The sequence below is a fragment of the Hibiscus syriacus genome, unplaced genomic scaffold (assembly GCF_006381635.1).
Source record: "Hibiscus syriacus cultivar Baekdansim isolate YM2019G1 unplaced genomic scaffold, ASM638163v2 tig00112243_pilon, whole genome shotgun sequence".
Classification (NCBI taxonomy): domain Eukaryota; kingdom Viridiplantae; phylum Streptophyta; class Magnoliopsida; order Malvales; family Malvaceae; genus Hibiscus; species Hibiscus syriacus.
In genome coordinates, this window is record NW_024063280.1 from 232,405 (window position 1) to 253,228 (window position 20,824).

At 32.1% G+C, this 20,824-nt stretch overlaps 2 protein-coding genes across 3 annotated transcripts; one reads left to right on the forward strand and one right to left on the reverse strand.

The window, feature by feature from the left end:
- Positions 1 to 3,417: 3,417 nt before the first annotated feature.
- On the reverse strand, positions 3,418 to 7,114 carry LOC120176386 (peamaclein-like). Of its 2 annotated transcripts, XM_039182815.1 has the most exons (3): positions 6,959 to 7,114; positions 6,627 to 6,834; positions 3,418 to 3,429 (listed from the first exon to the last, which is right to left on the reverse strand). In XM_039182815.1, exons 1-2 carry the CDS (start codon positions 7,044 to 7,046, stop codon positions 6,650 to 6,652), a joined length of 273 nt encoding a protein of 90 aa, XP_039038746.1. In that variant the 5' UTR covers positions 7,047 to 7,114; the 3' UTR covers positions 3,418 to 3,429; positions 6,627 to 6,649. The 2 variants fall into 2 exon arrangements, with proteins under 2 accessions (XP_039038746.1, XP_039038745.1); XM_039182814.1 differs by lacking the exon at positions 3,418 to 3,429 and having other exon boundaries at positions 6,342 to 6,834.
- Positions 7,115 to 17,340: 10,226 nt separating this feature from the next.
- On the forward strand, positions 17,341 to 19,441 carry LOC120176385. The gene is made up of 3 exons (XM_039182813.1): positions 17,341 to 17,969; positions 18,145 to 18,492; positions 18,564 to 19,441. The coding sequence occupies exons 1-3, from the start codon at positions 17,529 to 17,531 to the stop codon at positions 19,185 to 19,187; spliced, it is 1,413 nt and encodes a 470-aa protein (XP_039038744.1). The 5' UTR covers positions 17,341 to 17,528; the 3' UTR covers positions 19,188 to 19,441.
- The last annotated feature ends 1,383 nt before the right edge of the window (positions 19,442 to 20,824 follow it).

Sequence of the window (20,824 nt, forward strand, 5' to 3'; positions counted from 1 at the left end):
TGAGATTGTTATCTGACATAACAACTTGAGACAAAATCAATCCTGAGAAAATAAACCAAAAATGTTAAACTTCTTAGAATATAAGATAAAATAAATGGAAATAATATACTCCTTCTATTTTGATCTATCGATCGAAAACAGTTGAGGTATGTCGCTACACAGTTTCCTTATTACAGATTTTCGGTCACTCCTTTGGTGCTCGAGTTCGTTGGTCGTCTTTCTCCCAGGATACAACAACTAATGATCAGATACAATAGCACATTTGCACAGATCACTAACGATCCTTGCCTTCGACTATCACAGGAAACACTAAGGAAGAGAACTTTTTCAAGATAAGAGAAGTTCTTGAAAACTGAGTTGTGAAAAACCGAACTGGTTTGCTCACTATTTATAGGGGATTAAGAGAGATTTAATTCAACCAAATATCTTTTAATAGTCAACATTAAACAGATAACAATATCTTTTAATTTGAAATATTCAAAAGATAAAACTTCTTTTACCATTAAAACTTAAATATGTGTTATTTTAATTTGAAATATTCAAAAGATAAAACTCCTTTTACCATTCAAACATTCCTTTAGATGTTTTCTCAACTTGATCTCGATTTAACCCCTAGGTTAGCGGATACATAATTTTATCCTTTGATCTTACAAAATCAACAGAGATAACTCAATTTGAGATCAGTTGTCTATGGTATTATGTCGACGACGCATATATCTCGACTTAGCATTATACTTGTTAGTCACAGTATAAACATATTGTGGTCACATATTTAAGCCATTTAGGAAAATCATCCAAGAAATTCCAAAGTAATTCAACTTATTCTTCAGACTTATCTAGAGCTTCAAACTTAGATTTCACTATGAATCTGATTATAATTGTTTTCTTAAGGATTTCCATGACATTTTTTCTTTCCAATGTAAAACATATTCACTTGTACCGTTGATATTTTAAATATCAAATTCCAAATAGCATCGATCTATCATTATAAGATAGTAGGATAATCAAAGAAAATACAATCCATCTTTTAGGATTTATTTTCATTTATTTTGGTAATATGACAATTACCTTCTCAAGACACCCCCCACATTTTCAAGTGTTTGTATGACACACGTTTTCAACATTTTCATAATTCATGTGGTGTCTTGTCCTTTTTCCTTTCCTGGTGACTTTATTTAAATGGTAATTCATTGACATAACAACTTTTCTCTCCCCCACATATTTTGTGACAACTCAGAACTTCTTAGCACTATGTTCATTGTTTAATTCTTTCACTTTGCTACTCCATTTATTCTAGGAGAGTATAATGTCGTCACTTCATGAATAATATCATGTTGTGCACACTTCTTACCATATTAATATATTTATTAAGTTGGTTTTAAAATTCATGTTTATAGAAAATAAATTTTTCTATAACTTTGTTTTTGCTCTTATAGCAAATACACATAGTAATACTTTTTCTATCATTAATGAAAGTAATAAAGTATTTATTCCCTCCTCTTGTTTGGACAAATTTCAAGTCACAAATGTCAATGTGAATTAAGTCAAGTGGTTCGGTATTTCTTTCAACAATTTGAAAAGATGACCTTGTTAATTTTGCCCCAATACATGTTTCACATTTATGGTTATAATTTATATGAAACGATGGAATATGTTCCAAGTTAATTAATCTCTACAGAGCATAATAATTAACATTTCCAAGCCTACCATGCCATAAATTAAATGACTCAAGCATTTAAACAGAAGAAGAAACTTTATTCTTATTCATGTTTTTGGATTTTACAGAGATAACATTGAGTTTCCACATGTCATTTAATACATATCCTCTACCCACAAACATTCCCCCTTTGGACAAAATCAGCTTTTTGATTCAAACAACAATCTAAAGCCGTGAACACTTAGGAGTGTTCCAGAAACAAGGTTTTTACATATGTCAGGTACATATAACAAATTCTGCAACCTGATTTATTTGTCAGAATTCATCTTCAGGACTACATTATCTTTCCCCCTTGATTTCGAAAGTCGCATCATTGCCCATGTAGAGCTTCTCCCTATTACTGCAAGGTGTCGGTTCAGAGAAAGGTTCCTTGTCGCTGCAAATATGGCGTGTGGCACCAGTATCGAGCCACCATTCTATTGGATTAGAGTTTAGAGATCACAACACATAGATATATATCCTCTATATCCTTAGTCATTCTTTCCATAACATTAGCCTCGCGAGCTTTGGCTTTCTTTGGATGTTAGCATTCAGAGGATTTGTGCCCCATCTTTCAACAGTTAAAAGCATTTGTCTTGGAATTTCTCTTCTTGGAAATTCCAGCTTTAGGTCTCAGCTTTGACTTATTCTTGGGTTGTTTTCTCTTCTTGGAGTCCTTGACTTCCACCACGTTTTCCTTAGCCTCTCTTTTTTGTTGAGCTTCTTGGCAGTAATTATATTGTCTTCTTCTATTCGAAGTCTGAAAACCAGTTCTTCCATGGTCATTTCCTTTTATTCTCAACTCTTTTTTTTTTGTTCATGTAATTTCTCAATTGTGACGGCTACCTAAAAGGATTCACCAATGACTATTCTCTCGGTAAGGATTCCATTGATCAATAGTTGGAATTTCTCCACTTGTTTTACTATTGGTTTAGAGCTAACCATAGTAAAATTCAAGAACTAGGCAACTAAAAACTTTTTAGTTCCAGCATCTTCAACTTTATACTTGTGGTCCAATGCTTCCCACAATTTCTTTGATAGTTCATAACCAACATATACTAGATATAGTGAATCTTGAAGACAATTCAGTATTATATTTCGACATATATAATATGAATTCTTCTAAGCTTCAATAATGTTGAAAGCAGTAACATTGTCTTCTCCATCTTTAAGAACAAGATGATCTTCCTTCAAGAACCTTGAAAGGTTCCCTGTGGTCAAATAGAAAGCCATCTTCTATTGTCACATCTTGAAATTCTCTCCGTAGAATTTTACTGGCTTTTCATTGCAGTTAATTGCCACTGCCAATTGACTCACATTCAGATTTCGATTTTGTACCGGTACCACAATCTCAGCATTCATGTTAGGTGAACCGGTAGAGTTTATTGTCTTTATTTTTCTGTAAAAGAAACTTAACCGAAATTAGAAATAATTCCAATAAACAGGAAATTAATTCTCGTTTATTTAGATTTTGTTATAAGACAGAATCAAAAATCTAAATTAAATTAGTAACCACAATTACTTTTATGACAATTTCTGTTAGACAGATTTGTCCACTTGAGATTCTAGCAAACCTGTTAAGACGACAGGATAACTCCTGAAACAAATTTGTTTATATCTCGTGTTTCGTTTTCCCCACAATTCCGGTTTATCTCAGATGAAGCAAGGTAAAAGAAGAGAAATTTGTCTTAAGATTGTTAGCCGAGAGTAACAATCCGATACTAAATTGGAACCTTAGAAAAGTAAAAGAAATATTCAAAAAAATTGATCATGATATCGGAATCAGTCGAGGCCTGTCGCTACACAGTTTCCTTAAGACAAATTTCCGACCACTCCTTTGGTACTCGAATTCGTTGGTCATCTGTCTCCCAGGATACAACAACTAATGATAAGCTACAGTAGCACATCTGCACAGATCACGAACGATCATTGTCTTCGACTATCACCGAAAAAAACCAAGGAAGAGAAAACTTTTTCAATATAAGAGAAGTTCTTGAAAACTGAGTTGTGGAAAACCTAACAGGTTTGCTCATTATTTATAGGGAATTTCAAGAGAGATTTAATTCTACCAAATATCTTTTAATATTCAACATTAAACAGATAACAATATTTTTTTAATTTAAAATATTCAAAAGATAAAACTCCTTTTACCATTCAAAATTAAATATGTATTATTTTAATTTGAAATATACAAAACTATATAATTATCTTTAATATTCAAAGTTAAAAAAGTAACAAATATATTTTTAAATTGACATATTCAAAGAGTAATTATCCTACTAATATTCAAATTAAATAATATATTTAATTTGTAATGATAAAAAAGTAAACTCATTTTACTATTTAAACTTAAATATATATTATTTTAATGTGAAATATACAAAAGTCTATAATTATATTTTAATATTCAAAATTAAAAAGATAACAAATACATTTTTAAATGGACTTACTAAAAGAGTAATTCTCCTACTAATATTCAAATTAAAAATTATCTTTTAATTTACAATAGTCAAAAAGATTATGAATTTAATATAAATATTAAACCCATCAATTAAATTCACCCTTTTTTTCAACAATCTGACGTCGCCACTTGAGATCGAAAGCTTGACGGTTGTGGTGGTCGGAGTAGCCGTTTGTTGTTAGCTCAACTAAATTTACGCTATGTATTTGATTTGCTTGAGTTGTGCTACATAGCCTGCTGCATACTCGTATTTATATACAGGTTTGTCTCATAATAATATAATATAAATATACGTTTAATAATTTCATACAGCTTTATTAATGGCTGTCCTTTGTTCCCATATATAATGAGGTAAGGGGGAGGTAAGATAGTAGGCTGCCCCCAACACTAGGTTGAGAGCAACTTCCGTAGGAGACCTCCAAATTATGAAATGCCCTCCATGGGACTCGATCCCACGACCTCAAGATTAAGAACCTTGTGCTCTATCAACTGAGCTGGATGGTCATTTCATACAGCTTTATTGTATGGGGAAAACAATAAAACATATGGTTTTATTTTTATTTGGCATTTTGAATCCATTCGATGAATCACATGTCCAGTAAATAAAGGGCAAACAATCATAGTGGTCATTTATCTTTTAAATTTGTTTTTGCAAGCCAAATTCAAAATACCTTAGTTTCGGTTACTTACGATATTGTTTCATTAAGTTTTGGTCACTGTGATGTTGAATGTCGTTAGTTTAATGACGTGTCACATTAGTAAAGGAGTCTAATTTTTATTTTAATCCCTAAACTTTAAATAAAATATTAATTATGGATATCTTGTAAATTTAAATTAATTTATGGACAAATTTTCAATTTACTCCTTTTCTTGATATGTTTTCTTCCCAAACCCTACCTTTCTCACTTGCGTTGCACACCCCATTGTTGTTCATCTTCTGCGTCGATCAAGAATGGGTGTGCATCGCAAGTGGGAAAGCTAGGGTTTGAGAAGAAAACATATTAAAAAATAGGTAAATTGAAATTTTGACCATAAACTATTTTGGGTTTACAAAAAGGCCCATAATTAATATTTTACAAAAAGTTCAAGAGTTAAAATAAAAATAAAACCCTCACGTCATAAAACTAACAACATTCAACATCTTAGTGACCAAAACTTAATAAAATAATAATGTAAGTGACCAAAATTTAAGTTTTCTGAATCTAGTGAGTAAAAGTGTAAAAATTTGAAAGACAAGTGATCATTTCAATAGTTTACCCTTAAATAAAATATAAAAATCTACTACCAAATAATAATTATAAAATGACATTAACGACCCATTAACTATAAAACTTTTTGTTGTTTTCCATTTCTTTTATTTAAAGCATAATAAATAACTAACATTGAATAAAACATATAAAACTCTTAGAAAAGGTAAAATTAACTGTTATTTTTGTTTATCTTTTTTTAGAGTTAGATTTGATATTGTCACTATTGATCAAAATAATACTTTATTTGTTATCATATTCGTTTTTCTTGGACCTCCGGATTAGATTTGGATAAACTATTTGTGTTTGTTAATAATTTTTTTACGACGCTCAATTTTAATTTATGATTTATTAGTGGTCTGTCAATAGCTTCATTCCCTTTTATGACTCGTCGATGCAATCAGATTTGTTCGTATTTATTTTTTATCTGAGTTTATTTGTTTAAGTTTTTTAATCTTTTTCTTTTATGATTCTTGTAATCTTAAGTGTCTAATTTTTTCGTATTTAAAAAAATATCTTTATCATATATTTAATTTACCAGAGTTTAATTTAAAATTATTAATTTAAAATTGTGATCGTAGACGTTTATTGTAATTTTAATTTTTCTAATTTTTAATAAAATTAACAGATTCCATAAAAAAAAATCAACTGATCACAACTTTTAAATATAAAATACAATTAATTCATTATTAAAAGCAACTACTTAATTTTTTAATATTATTAGAGAGAGAGAGAGAGAATAAGCCTATTTTATTTTGATTCATGGAAAAAATAAGTATTTGTACCTCACCTATCTTTGTACTTCTTACACCATCATAACCCATCCACCACCATAATCGAATAACTACATGGATAGACGGTGGTGCACACGGCGGCGATGCGGCGGCGGAAATGTAAGCTAGATTTTATTCAACAATAAAAACCAAAGACAAATAAACGAAGGGAACAGCAAACAAAACAAGTTTATTATTATAATAGCATCAACACATACGGCCTCCCAATAGAAACCATTACAAACTTCCATTAAGCTCACCAGGTAACACCAGAACTCGAACACGAATTCGAATTTTAACTATAACAAACGTCCATTAGTGAGATCGAATTTTAACTATAACAAACTTCCATTAGTGAGATCGAATTTTAACTATAACAAACGTCCATTAGTGAGATCGAATTTTAACTATAACAAACTTCCATTAAGCTCGCTAGGTAGAACCGGAACTCGAACTCGAATTTTTATTATTTTCAAGGGCATTTAGGGGTACCCTTCTTGTTCACCTTGTCCCTGTAACAAGGGCACTCGTGTTTGTTCCCATAAGTTCCCGACGGAACACACTTGCATTCTTCGCAACATATCCCGCAGTATTTGAAGCACCGATCCCACACCGCCGCTTTGTTGCACCGATCCTTGCATTTCCCATCGCAAAATGCTGCAATATACCAGCAACATAGGTATCAAAACATTAAACCCTGATTCAAAACTCTTAACGATAGAAACGAATGCATGATTTTATATCAAATCGATCGGAAAAATCTAAAAAAGAAATTGCTTACGCGAACAAGGCTGTGCCAGTGCAGGATCTGAAACCAAGGAACTTAGAAGAACGAGAGATAGGAGCAAAGCTGCAATGGAGAGCTTCATTTTCTTGATGGTGTTGGATTTCTTACTTGGTTCGAGTGTTGGTTTGAGTAATGGAGTGTAAAAGGCGAGTGAGGCTGTATTTATAGTGAGGTAGGTGTAATAAATCATACAACCACATGTCCAAACGAAATTTGATGTCTCTTAAAAAATGTAAATAAAATATTCATTGTTTTTTTCGATAAATTTGTTTAGACTTTTTTTTAAAACGTATTCGTGAATCTGAATCTTTTAAAGAAAATGATATATATGCTAATGACTTCTGGCGGATGCAAAGTATATTCTGAATGAGCATATGTTTATAATAAAATTCGATTTTTTATATTAATTATCTATTTTATAATAAATATTCACTTTGAAATTTTATTTATGCTTATTTAATATAAAAAATTTCAATAATTAATATATGTATGTGTCCACTCTCAAAAATATTTTTTAATTCGTCACTGTTTACCACTGATGCTAATAAATAAGTTTCGATTGAACTAAAGATTTCAAATATATACGTGTGATAAATTAATAATACGATATGAACAAATTAAGTGGTCTCCGTAGTTAAAAAAAATATTATTTTTCTTAATGATTTTGAGTTCGAATAACTGTATTTATATTATATATACATTATTAACGATCACATAAGAATATGAATATATATATTTTATATTCATCTCGTATTATTAAAAAAATATAAAACAGGTGGAGTGTTTTGGTGGAAATTGAAGGGCAGAGGGAACAGTGAAGGGTGGGTTGGAGGACGGTCCACGCGGTTTCTGCAGAGAGTCTAGGACCTTCCTTTGTCCATTTCCGCCATTAATAAGGGCCGAGTTCGGTGAACCCGTCGTTAATGGTAAGATACATGGTACGTACAAGTGTTCTTAGTACAGACACGCAGAGACGGAGTCATGTGTATGGTTGGGGCCACTGCCTCCCACTAATTTTTTATTATTAAAAAATATATAGGAACAACATGTATTTAGATCTTTTAATTTAATTTTATTTTATTTTGATTTAACCTTTCTAAATTTTAATTTTTTTCATTTTATTTTTCTCATTTTATATTATTAGATATACACTAACCTTGGCTCCGTCCCTGCACACACACACATCACGTTACAAACTGACAGACATGTCTTTCTACTTGTCCACTTTCATTTTGTTTACTAACGTATTAGTGTGTCGGCTGTTCCCGAGGCGAACATCTAGGTCATGGAGCTTGTATTATTTTGTAAATTGAACCGTAGAAATCATTCAAATTAGGTTTTTAATACTAGAGCTATAAATGAGACGAATCGAGTTTAAGTATTGTTAAGCTTGATTAAACTCGAAAATTCTGAAATTGAACTTTTCCCGACTTAAAAACTCATGAACTTAAAATTTTCAAGCTCGACTCGAACTTAAAATCATGAATTAAAGCTCGTAAAAGCTCGAAGATGCTCGAAAAGAAAAGAAAATATTAAACTTAACTCAATTAAAGCCTCAAACTCGAACTTAAACCTTAAATACATAAAAACTTTATACTGTAATTTAAAAAAATCAACACATAAATGGTTATATTATTAATAATTTATATTTTTTTAAATAAAATCTTAATATATTATATTTTCGAGTTGAATATCAAGTAGCTCATTTTTTGCTTGTTAAGAATTCGAGTCGAGTCCATTCAAGTCAAGTATTTATCGAACTTTGACTGAGTCGATTCAAATAGCTCACGATCTGCCTCGTCTCATTTACATCCCTATTTAAGACCCCACTGGTTACGAGTTAATAAATTGTGATCTAGGGTTTGACTCTATAGTCTCAGTTGATTGAGTGTTTTTTTTAAAGGCAAAAGTGACTTTAGGTATAATACCAAAATTACTTCAAAGTATGTATAAATAATCACTTTATTTTTTTAAGTATTTTAATATTTTATTTTAAAGAAAAATATTTTTTGAATAGATGAAAATCAATAGTTAACTATAGATGCTTTTTATTGAGGTAGTATGTCTAGATGTGATGTCATGTTATCAAAAATATTTTTAAACTATTTTCAAATATATTTATGAGTTAACTACTTCAAATACTATTCACCTTTAAAGTACGGGTTTAAAAATATCACTGACGCTTTAAATTTATCAATTTTATTACTATCATTTATGTTTCACTGCAATTACATCACACCGTCGTTAATTCGTTAATAAGACATTGACATGGGAATTGATTTCCGTACCGATGATGGCATAAATTGTTTTATTAAAGTCATTTAATCCAAGTAGGATCTATGTTGACATTTTAACAATAATTTATTTAATATAAAACCTTAATTTGCAACCCTAAACCTAAGTCCTCTATTCTCTTCTCATAAGCGACAGAAATCACTTCTCTTTTCTTCTTCTTCTTCTCATAAGCGGTAGAAATAAAAAAAAAATCACAAGGGTTAAACCCTGATATGGGTGTCAACCCTGTTAGTTACACATACAACTCCATTATGAGTTCATTTGTCAAGAAGGGGTATATCAATGAGGTCTAGAATGAGGTCTAATGGTTCTTCTGTTGAAGCACTCAGGGAACAAACTGAGGCAGCTAATGAAGAACATGTGCTAGCCGAGTTGGCTCAGATTGAAGCTCTGAGAGAAGCTGGAGAAATCAAAGCCCAAAGAGTGAAAGAAGCAGGTGAGTTCTCGCTTTCGATGGAGGTAACAAAGAAGAAAAGGATGGACATAATTGAAGAGGCGGATCAGTCAAAAGAGTTGGAAACCAAATTAGGTGCAATTTTGTCTGATATTAGACTATTACAAGATGAGCAGAAGCAAGTTAAGGGACTTGACAATATGGTTCCGAGAGGCGATGATGATTGCTCAGAGCAACAAGATGATAGTTTCCATAGTGTTGAAAGGTTGGAACCTTCAGTTTCCTTGGAATCAATCAAGAAACAACTGGAGGCAGCTAAGAAAGACTTGGGTTCGATTAAAGATGAAGGTTTTCAGTATAGTCCTCCATGGATATCATAAGAAATGAGCTGAAACATGTTAAAGAAGAAACAAAAAAATTGAAGAAAATGAAAGAAAAAGCATATTTGAAAGTTAAGAGCCTCAATTCGAAGCTGGTGAGAGCCAAGTCCAAGCTGGAAGCAATGAGTACAGCTGAAGATAAAGCTAAATCGATTGAAACAAACCTTTCCCTCACCCTTGAACAGTCAAAGGCAGAAGCAGATGTTGCGGAAGACGGCTGTCGGATAGAGCAAAATCACAACTAATAATTTGAGAAAATAAAAATGAAGATAAAGAAGACACAAAATTTACGTGAAAAACCCCTAAATAATATAAGGTAAAAACTACGGGCAATAATAGAAGAATTTCACTATGAGAAAATAGGAATTACAACCTCTCTCGATCTACTAAGGATAAAACAATGATAATTCTCTCTTGATAAAAAGGAGAAAACAACTCTAAAAAAACTCTCTAAATTCTCTCTAGTATTGGAAGAAAGCTAAAATGCTTTTGGGATGGTTTTGAAGCTAAATGAGCTAGGGTATTTATAGTTGAAGCTTAAGGACTAATTTGTAAATACTCTAACTTACAATGGCTAAAATTGAGGTTCTACCATTGTTGAAAAATCAACAATTTCTGCATCCCTTTCTAAATGTCAACAAATGCTGCCACCAAATAATTTCCACCGAAAGTTTGGTTTACTTTCGGTGATACCACTTATTTTCAACAATCTCTCACTTGAAGATTTGATTGGAACAATCATATCTTCACACAATTCTTTCTACCTTGTACCATCATGTTGCTTACGTCTCTGACAGGCCATAAGAGGATACCAATTGTTGCGGAAGACGGCTATCGGATAGAGCAAAATCGCAACTGATAATTTGAGAAAATAAAAATGAAGATAATGAAGACACAAAATTTACGTGGAAAACCCCTAAATAATATAAGGTAAAAACCACGGGCAACGGTAGAAGAATTTCACTATGAGAAAATAGGAATTACAACCTCTCTCGATCTACCAAGGAGAAAACAATGAGAATTCTCTCTTGATAAAAAGGAGAAAACAACTCTCAAGAAACTCTCTAAATTCTCTCTAGTATTGGAAGAAAGCTAGAATGCTTTTGGGATGGTTTTGAAACTAAATGAGCTAGGGTATTTATAGTTGAAGCTTATGAACTAATTTGTAAATACCCTAACTTACAATGGCTAAAATTGAGGTTCTACCATTGTTGAAAAATCAACAATTTCTGCAACCCTTTCTAAATGTCAACAAATGCTGCCACTAAATAATTTCCACCGAAAGTTTGGTTTACTTTCGGTGATGCCACTTATTTTCAACAGCAGAGGCATCAAAGAAAGAGAAGTATACAGTGCAATTTAACATGTATATTAGTTTTACTAAGCATATATCAAATTATTAAGATAGTTGGGTAGTTGGGTGTTTAATATTTATTTTTAAAGGATACAGGTTTGAGTACCATGTAAAGTAATTTTTCATCAAATGATTTTAACAAAATGAACTCTTATTGATGAGGAAGTCACGTCATCAACATCATGAAGCAAAATAATAATTGGTGAAGTGACATTATACATGGACTTGTCATGTCCGTATGAAACATTGAGAGTTAGTCAACTAACATTTTTCATCAAACCAGGTTATATTTTTCTCCAAAATGAAACTTTAAAGGTTAAAATGCTAAAAAAATAAGAGGTAAAGTAATTATTTATACAAGTTTTAGGGGATAATTTTATTATTATTTCTCGAGTTTATGGTGTTTCGGGTTTTAAAATTCAAGTCGATTCATTTGTTTACGTTTGGTTTAATGGATTTAAAGCATTTTAAATTTGTAGATGTCTAAGATGAGTAAGTTTATTGGTATTAAATCTAACGCGTCAATAACATTAATTAGAATCTAGGGTAAATTGCTTAAACCGTTAATTTTGTCTGTTTTAGTATCTAAATTTTATTTTTTTCAAAATCATACATAACACTTAGTTTTTGTTTCAATTTAGTACACTGCCGTTAAAAACTAAATGTGTTTAGTACTTAAACTATCAGTTTTGATATGTTTTAGTACCTAAACTTATAATTTTTTTTCAAAACTTAGCGTTAAATTATGAGCGTGATATATACTAAAATGAAACAAAAACTAAAATTTAGGTATGGTGTTGAAAAAAAAATTAAAAGTTTAGATACTAAAACGGATGAAAACTGATAATTTAAATACTAAATGTGTAATTTACCCTATAATCTAACATGTTAAGGAAAAATTAAAGATTTAATCAATTCAATCTCTATTCAATTTTTTATGAGTTTAAAGATAAGGGTTTAAAGTTTAAGCAGGTTCGTCCAATGATAAGTGTAGAATGTAATTTTTCACATGACCTTAAAATTGAAGGGCCCAACACATGAATGTCACTTAGGTTCGTTCATGTATAATATTTGTTCTTTGACGATATTTACGTTCGAAGGAAAAATAAATTTTTCGTTTGACTCTCAATAAAATGACAGAGAAAGTTATAAACGAAGATTTTGACAATATCTTTTATCGTTTTTCATTGTGAATTTCGGTAAAAGAAATCTCATAGATCCTTCTAATTTCAAATTTGACAAATTAATCTTTATTATAAAATATTTTAAGGGTTTCGTTTTTAAAAGTAACACAGGACCTTCACATCATTTGAATAGGTCTGGATTTAAGATATTAACATTCAAACTATAATATATTAAAGAGTAAAATATATTTCGTGTCATTCAATTATGTTTAAGGAACGAATTATTATTTTTTTCTAAAAGCTACAAATAGGTTTCTTAATTAAAATATAATCACAAACATATCATTTATGATGAATTATTAAACGGAATAGTGATGCGGTCTAATATAATAATAGTTTTAGACATCAAAATTTATGTGATCTATAAAATTTAATACTAATTCAAAATAATTCAATAAATTTAATCTTTCATATCTAAAAATTCGTAAATACTTACGACTTTAGGCCAACTTCCAAGATAAATATATTTAAATAAGAAAAATTAACATGAATCAAGCGACCTTGATAGTAAAGTAATTGTTGTTATTTTTTTAGATTTCGAGTTCGAGCACCTTGAATGTCAGATGTACAAGTGTTCAATGTCAAATGATTGAGAGTTTATCTTTAAACAGATAATACATTGTATTTACTCCGAATTAAAAAAAAATCTAATTATAATTCAACCCAACACCCATATATAAGTCATTTGAGTACATCTTAGTGCCCAATATGAGGATGGACTTAAATAATTGAGAAGCTAACTGGTCTTCGAGTGTCAGAGCCTGTGGAATGGAAGCCCAGGCAACGGAGACCAAAAGAGCTATTGGATATTACTTTTTTTGGGTAATATGTACTATAGTTCACTGAATTTCAAAAGATTATAAACAGGTCATTTAATTAATCATTTGTTAAAAAACATTGTAAAAGATTAATATTTAATATATTGAGAATGATATATTGTAATTGAATCAGATGATAATATAATTAACATAAAATTTAGGATATGTTTGGAAAATTATCATTAACAGAATTAACATTAATTTCATTGTTTTGTTAAGAAAACACCTTAAATGCAACTAAGAGAATAAAAAATCGAACATGGGTATGAAGCTTGATTTTGAATAATAAATTAAAAAAATAAAGAATAACGTATTATTTTATCATTAGATTGAGATTGTAAAAGACTAGGAGTTAATGAATATTTGGTAAATTGAAAAAACGATATTTGTAAAAAAAAAAAAGACAAATATGATTAGATTTAATTCAAAATTAAATGAATTAACCAGACAGATGGAGAAATGGATGAGAAATTGAGAATTTTATGAAATTGAAAAATAAATTAGAGGCCTTAATTTTATGAGAAATAGATTGAGCACGAACCAACTTACCTTTGTGGTTAAAGGAATCGTTTGAGAACGATCGAAGAGAGGTTGCAGTGAAGAAGCTATCTCATAGCTCAAATCAGGGTGAAAGGGAGTTTGAGAACGAGGCTCGGTTGCTAGCTCGTGTGCATCACCGCAATGTTGTGAATCTTTTTTGTTACTGTGTTTATTGCCAGGAAAAGCTTTTGGTATACGAGTTCGTCACCAACGAGAGTCTAGACGATCTGAACTCGAAATTTGTTTGCGTAGAAATTTTGTATTTTCCCTGTGGATCGACCCTCTTTCTATACTACACTTATTCAGTTTAAAGAGGATTTATTTATTATTTTTTACGAGTAAAACAACGCTTGTTAATGGGGTATTTATAGGGGAGAGGGACGGGTGGTATTAAAGGTTGGTAGGTGGGATTTAAGTGGAAGGTGTGGGGCTTGTAACACGCCTTTTTCCAGGTGTCAGAATTCCCCGTGAAGGCGCATCTCCGAGGACGCATCTTCCCCATGTGGCGCCACGTCGGATAAAACCCATGGAAGGCGCGATTCCTGTAACACGCCTTCCCTCCACGTATGCAAGGCGCGTTCCCTGCCACACACCTTCCCTCCACATATGCAAGGCGCATTCCCTACCACGCACCTTATTATCACTTTGTCATAAATGATACTAGATCAGTAATATTTGGAGAAAGGGTGCCTGACAAGTAATATTATATAATTTGGGTAATTTTTGGGTAAAACACCCCAATTTAAGGGAGAAGAAACACAAGCATCAATATATGATAATTAGAAAGTGAAAAAGGTCAAAGTGAGAAAAGTTTAATCTAAAGAGCAATGTCATTGCGTAAACTAACTGAGGAGTGACCAAAATAGTTCAATGTATAAAGTTTAACCTTTGTTGAGAATTTTTAAATTTGAGTGACCAAAATAGGAGTGAGAAAAAGTTGAGTATTGATTTGTATAATTTGCCCTATATCTAAATATTTTGATTATTTCCATCAAAAGTTAGGCTTAATTATAAAATAAGTGCTCAAACTATACACTCTTTTCCAAATAGGTGCCCAAACTTTTTTTTTGAATTATTCATGTTCCTAACGTTACAAACGTTACTATTTTAGGTGCCCAAGGTGTAACGACCGTTAAAAATTCCGTTAAGTGACACGTGTCATGCATTGTACTTTTTTTAATTATTATATTTATAAAAAACCCTATTTTTTAAAAAAAATTACAAAAAAAGTCTGAAATCTCTAAATATCCCAAACCTATAACCCTAACCTTAACTTCCCTTGCCAACCACAATTGACGTTGCCGATACCACCCTTGTCGTCTCTCTGGTTGGTCATTGTATCCCTTGCCATCGTAATCATCATTCATTTGCCTAGGTGTGATGAATTTCAGGGTTTGAGTTCGTCAAAGATGTGAGACTTATGATCGAGTTTGACTTGTCATATGATGGAGGCTCTAGTGGAGGCTTGATTGACGTCAAATGGCGACAGTCGACGTGAGTTTAAGGATTGAAATTGGAGTTTTCAAAGTTTTGATTTTTTTTCAATTTTTTGGGTGATATTTTAAATAAAATTTTTAAAAATACTACAATGAGACATCTATCACTAAAAGGTGGAATTTAAGTATCGTTAAGGTTCGAACACCTAATGAATGATTCGAACGATATAATTTGATCACTTATTTTATAATTAAACCTTATAAATTATTGTTGTCCCTTTCCTCAAGACCTCTTTACCTACTCTCTCTAACATATCGCCACGTGTCATCATGCGCGTTGCGATTGGATAATTCAAAAATCATACGTGTCCTTGAATCACAAAAGTTCCATCGGGCCCCGCGAGACAAACGGGGCCACTACTTGGCTACTTGCACGAGTACATTTAACGTTGTACTCGCCATACATGCATCTAAACTTTTTGCTGAATATATGCCATGACCGAAGCCCGATTCCATCTATGACGTTTGCCTGATTCAAAAGGCACATTCTTCAATTAATAAATTATGGGTTTAAATAATACTTAGTCCCTACAATTTGTAATTTTCACTCTAATTAATCCTTGAATTCTTTTACCCACATTGGTTTTGGAATTTGACAACTTTTTACTACTTGGTATAACTCAAAGTTTTAGCCATTTTGATAAAGACTATGGGATTTAATCTCGTATAACACCAAAAAAATATTTCTTTCTTTAAATAATGATGTGATATAATCTTACAGTACAACGTAGTAAAATGAACAAAAATCTAATTTTAGGATTTAAGTAGGGGTGTTCAAACGGTTAATTCGGCCACCGACCAAACCGAATTACCATTAATCGAATTAATCGAATTTTTTTGCTTTAACCGTTAATCGAACCGAACTTTTCTTTGAAAATATTAACCGAACCGAACAAAGTTCGGTTATTTAGTCGGTTAATCGAATTAATCGAAATTTTTTGTAATTAGATTAATTTAAATATAGTATATGCATATTTTTTTTATTTGAGTTACAAATTAATTAGGTATTGATAATTTAACGAATCTAGTGTGATTAAAAAAATAATCGGGTAATGATTTTTAATACGTTTGAGCTTAAAATAGGTTTATAATATATATAATATATACATTTTTCTAATTCAAAATTAGAGTAAGGATGGTTAAAATATTCAAATTAGATTAGTTTTGATCTGATCCAGTTCTAGAAAATTATATTTTTCTAATTCATATTCAGAATAAATCGAGATAAACTTTATGAGTGATAGAATTAAAGGTCATGATAGACTTAATTTTGTGATAAAATTTTCTAACTGATAATTATTAGGGTAAATTGTATATTTAGTACCTAAACTATCAGTTTTGACTCATTTTAATACTTAATTTTTTTTCAATCATACCTAATATTTAGTTTTTATTTCATTTTAGTATCATGTCATTAAAAACTTAACGAGTTTAGTACATAAACTATCAAATTTGGTCCGTTTTAGCGCCTAAACTTTTAATTTTTTTTCAAAACTTAACGTTAAATTTTAAACATGAGTACTAACATGAAACAAAAACTGAAGATTTTAGTGGTGGGTACTGAAATGAAACAAAAAACTAAATTTTAAGTATGATTTTAAAAAAATCAAAACTTTAAATATTAAAACGAATCAAAACTAATAATTTAAATACTAAACGTATACTTTATACTAATTACTATCCTGTTCATTGCTCATCGCGAACTGAGGACAAACATAAGAAAAAGGGTTAAGGACCAAATTTGGAAATACTATAAAGTTGAAGATTAAATTTTGTTTTATCCCTAAGTTTTTAAGAGCAAAAAAGTGTGTTTCACAAAATATTATTAAAATTGTTAACTTTGGAATAAAAGTTTACCATATAAACAATAAAACTGCATTTCACACACTGAAAAGTCGCAGCGTTTATACTCCATGCTATGCGTTCTATTTTCTCACTAAGAAACTCCATGAAAGGAACCTCAAAGCTCTGTTTTTTCCTATCTAAAACTTCCCATTGATCCAACCCTTTTGTTTTCTTCTGTTTTTGTCTTTTTTTTTCTCCGATTTCCAAGTCGAAAGAGGGAAATTTTTGGGTATTTTTCAGTGAAAAATCCGACTAGTAATGGAGAAAAAGCAAGGATTTTTCTCAGCTCTGAAAAAAGAAGTGATTCGCGGGCTCTCCCCTTCCCGCTCTCGGTCCGTCAGCCCGGCGAGGCCTCGTTCGCCCATGTCCGGTCTGTTACCGAGGAAGAAAACCAACGTGGCGCAACCGGAGCCGTTGATCGCGAGATCCGGAAGTCTAAGGATCGTCGGGGAAGCGTTGGCTCCGCTCATTGAAGGCCCCGATTCCGACGGAGGCGAAGTCAGGGGCTCGAAGCGGGTCGGTTTGGGGCTAGGACAATGGGTTAAGGGACAGTTATCGAGGACACCTTCCGTTGCTTCGATGAGTTATCGGCGGTCCGATCTACGGTTGGTTCTTGGGGTCATGGGAGCGCCTTTGGCTCCGGTTCACGTTAGCTTCACTAACCCTTTGCCTCATTTGAGCATCAAAGACACCCCCATTGTTAGTTCCCCTTTTTCTTCTCTCATTTTAGTTTATTTTGATCAGCTGTTTGGTTAGCGAGAAAACTTATGGTGAAATTTTCTGGGGATTCTAATTGATAACTAGTGGATTCTCTTTTACTGCTAAAATTCTGTGATTTTTAGTATGGTGGTTCATGTTATGGTTTTGCCTATAGGAAACTTCCACTGCTCAGTACATATTGCAGCAGTATACGGCTGCTTCCGGTGGGCAGAAGCTGCAAAACTCGATTCGGAACGCTTATGCAATGGGAAAGTTTAAAATGGTAGCTTGCGAATACGAGACCGCCGCGAGGACGGTTAAGAATCACAATTGCTCGAGAGGCGCGGAGTCCGGTGGATTTGTGCTCTGGCAAATGAATCCGGACGTGTGGTATGTCGAGCTCGCGGTCGGGGGAAGTAAGGTTCGTGCTGGTTGTAATGGGAAGATTGTGTGGAGGCACACGCCTTGGCTTGGGAGTCACACCGCAAAGGGGCCGGTTCGACCTCTGCGTCGTGCTCTTCAAGTGAGGTTTTCGACGCAGTTCGGTTATACGTTTAGCATTTGTTCGTTTCCTGATAATGTATTTGGGGTTAGGGTCTTGATCCGAGAATCACTGCTAGTATGTTTGCTGATGCAAGATGCATAGGAGAGAAAAAGATTGACGGTGAGGATTGCTTCATCCTCAAGCTTTGTACCGATCCGCAGACGCTGAAGGCGAGGAGCGAAGGCCCTGCCGAGATCATTAGGCATGTTTTATTTGGCTACTTTAGTCAGAAAACCGGACTTCTCGTTCACATCGAAGATTCACATCTGACTCGCATCCAAACCAACGGTGGTGATGCTTTTTATTGGGAAACCACAATCAATTCATATCTCGATGATTACCGACCCGTCGAAGGTATAATGATAGCTCACTCCGGGCGTTCCGTGGTCACGCTTTTCAGGTTCGGGGAAGTTGCAATGAGCCATACGAAAACAAAGATGGAAGAAGCATGGACGATCGAGGAGGTTGCCTTCGACGTACCAGGCCTTTCAATCGATTGCTTCATCCCTCCAGGTGATTTGAGGTCCGGATCCATCGGCGAAACCCGCGAACTCCCTCATGACGAAAAGGGAAAGAAAGCAATTTCCTTTGCAACACAACATGCCAATCTCACGGCCCTAGAAAGACTGAAAGAAACTGATGCCGGCAGCAAGCATCGGAAGATGGAAGCCTAATGAAAGTCCGGAAATCACATATTGGCAAATTGTTCATATTGGCAGTTGACTAACTTCAAATAGGTTTTTGCTTCCATTAATCTGTAAACAGAGAGCACAATCATTCAAAGGTTCCAAGCAAAGACCTTCATATGAATCTTCATCCTCTCGATGCGAATTCAACTATCGACAACGGAGTCGGAGCTCGGTTATCCGGTTCGAGGTTAGAGCTAATGGAGGTTAATTTTTTTAGGTTATATATCGTGGCACTATAAAGGATGCTGCTACTGAATCAGCATGAATCAGCATGAGCTTACAGTCTTTTTTTGGCTTTAAATGCTACTGAATCAAGTCAAAAAAAGCCTTTCTTTCGAAAATATCATTATAATTTGGTACCAAAATGAAACTTCCTTTAATGTTGCAATTCAATCCACGTGGATTGATTTGATCTATAAACATTGACACAAATGGGTGGTCGACAATCAATATCAAAATAGATGTCGTTAACTATTAAAAAAATCAAAGAAAAAAAAATTGATTTGATCTATAAAAATTGACATAAATTGTAAAAAAAAAAAAGAGAAAGGGGAGAACTTTGAGAGTTATTTTTGAGATACATATATATAATTAATTATTAATTTAATTGATATCATTACTATTATAATATTCAGAAAGATATAGGTTCAAATATATTTAAATTTATGCACGAATCAAGCGATTATAGTGATTAAATGAATTATTATTATTTTAAAGGTTTCGAGGTCGAATACCAACGACTGTAAAATATCTAAATATTTATTGTCAATTGGTTGAGAGTCTTTATAACAGATGTTATAACTTGTAATCACCCTATATTAATAAAATAATATACTTAAATTTATATGCATAAAGATATAAAATCTTAAAACACAAAATAAACAAACGATTCTATTTATGACTGAACTTTATATTTTTATTTGAATATATATTAGATATTAATTTTAAATAATATTTTTTTATTAATATGAGGTAATAATTTCTGTTCAAAGCTAACTTTCAACCATTTTATATTTATCACTCACACTTTTGATATTTTTAGTACTCAAACCTGAAATCTCAAAGAATAACAACAATTTCTTTATCACTGAATTGATTCATCCGAATTTTAAACACTAATAGTTAACAAATAGGGACACTTTCTTTAACCTTCTTCTATTCTCTCACGTGTCTGTCTTAAAAGAACAAGATTTTAGGGTTGTCTCATTAGGTTACTTCCATTGTTAAAGAACATATTAAATTGTTGAAGAAACACATGGAGAATTGTGTAAGAGAAAAAAAGTGTCGGCAAAGGGAATTTCCGACCCACCTTTTATTATTTACGACAACGAAATAACCCACATTAATGGCACTGCTGGCTCAATGTAACTGTACAGTGCCCTAGAAATATTGTTTTCTTATTCATTTATCTATTAGTTGACTTCATTTTTTTAATATTAATTCATCGTTTTAATCATATACTTCATCCGGCCTACACTTTATTTCTTACATTATTGGATTTTAGGTTGTTTTGTTAGATTTTATACGAACTTTAACATTCATCGACCTGATAGTTAATAAATAATATGACAACGGTAATTCATCTAATTAACTCATCATTAGTAAATAAATGAATATTAATA

What these genes read in the sequence shown, in the direction of transcription:
- LOC120176386 (XM_039182815.1), bottom strand. Translation starts at nt 7,046, where the DNA reads ATGAAGCTCTCCATTGCAGCTTTGCTCCTATCTCTCGTTCTTCTAAGT. An exon ending in ACTGGCACAGCCTTGTTCGC is followed by an intron (nt 6,835 to 6,958) that starts GTAAGCAATTTC and finishes GGTATATTGCAG; the next exon opens with CATTTTGCGATGGGAAATGC.
- LOC120176385 (XM_039182813.1), top strand. Translation starts at nt 17,529, where the DNA reads ATGGAGAAAAAGCAAGGATTTTTCTCAGCTCTGAAAAAAGAAGTGATT. An exon ending in GCATCAAAGACACCCCCATT is followed by an intron (nt 17,970 to 18,144) that starts GTTAGTTCCCCT and finishes TTTTGCCTATAG; the next exon opens with GAAACTTCCACTGCTCAGTA. An exon ending in CTCTGCGTCGTGCTCTTCAA is followed by an intron (nt 18,493 to 18,563) that starts GTGAGGTTTTCG and finishes ATTTGGGGTTAG; the next exon opens with GGTCTTGATCCGAGAATCAC.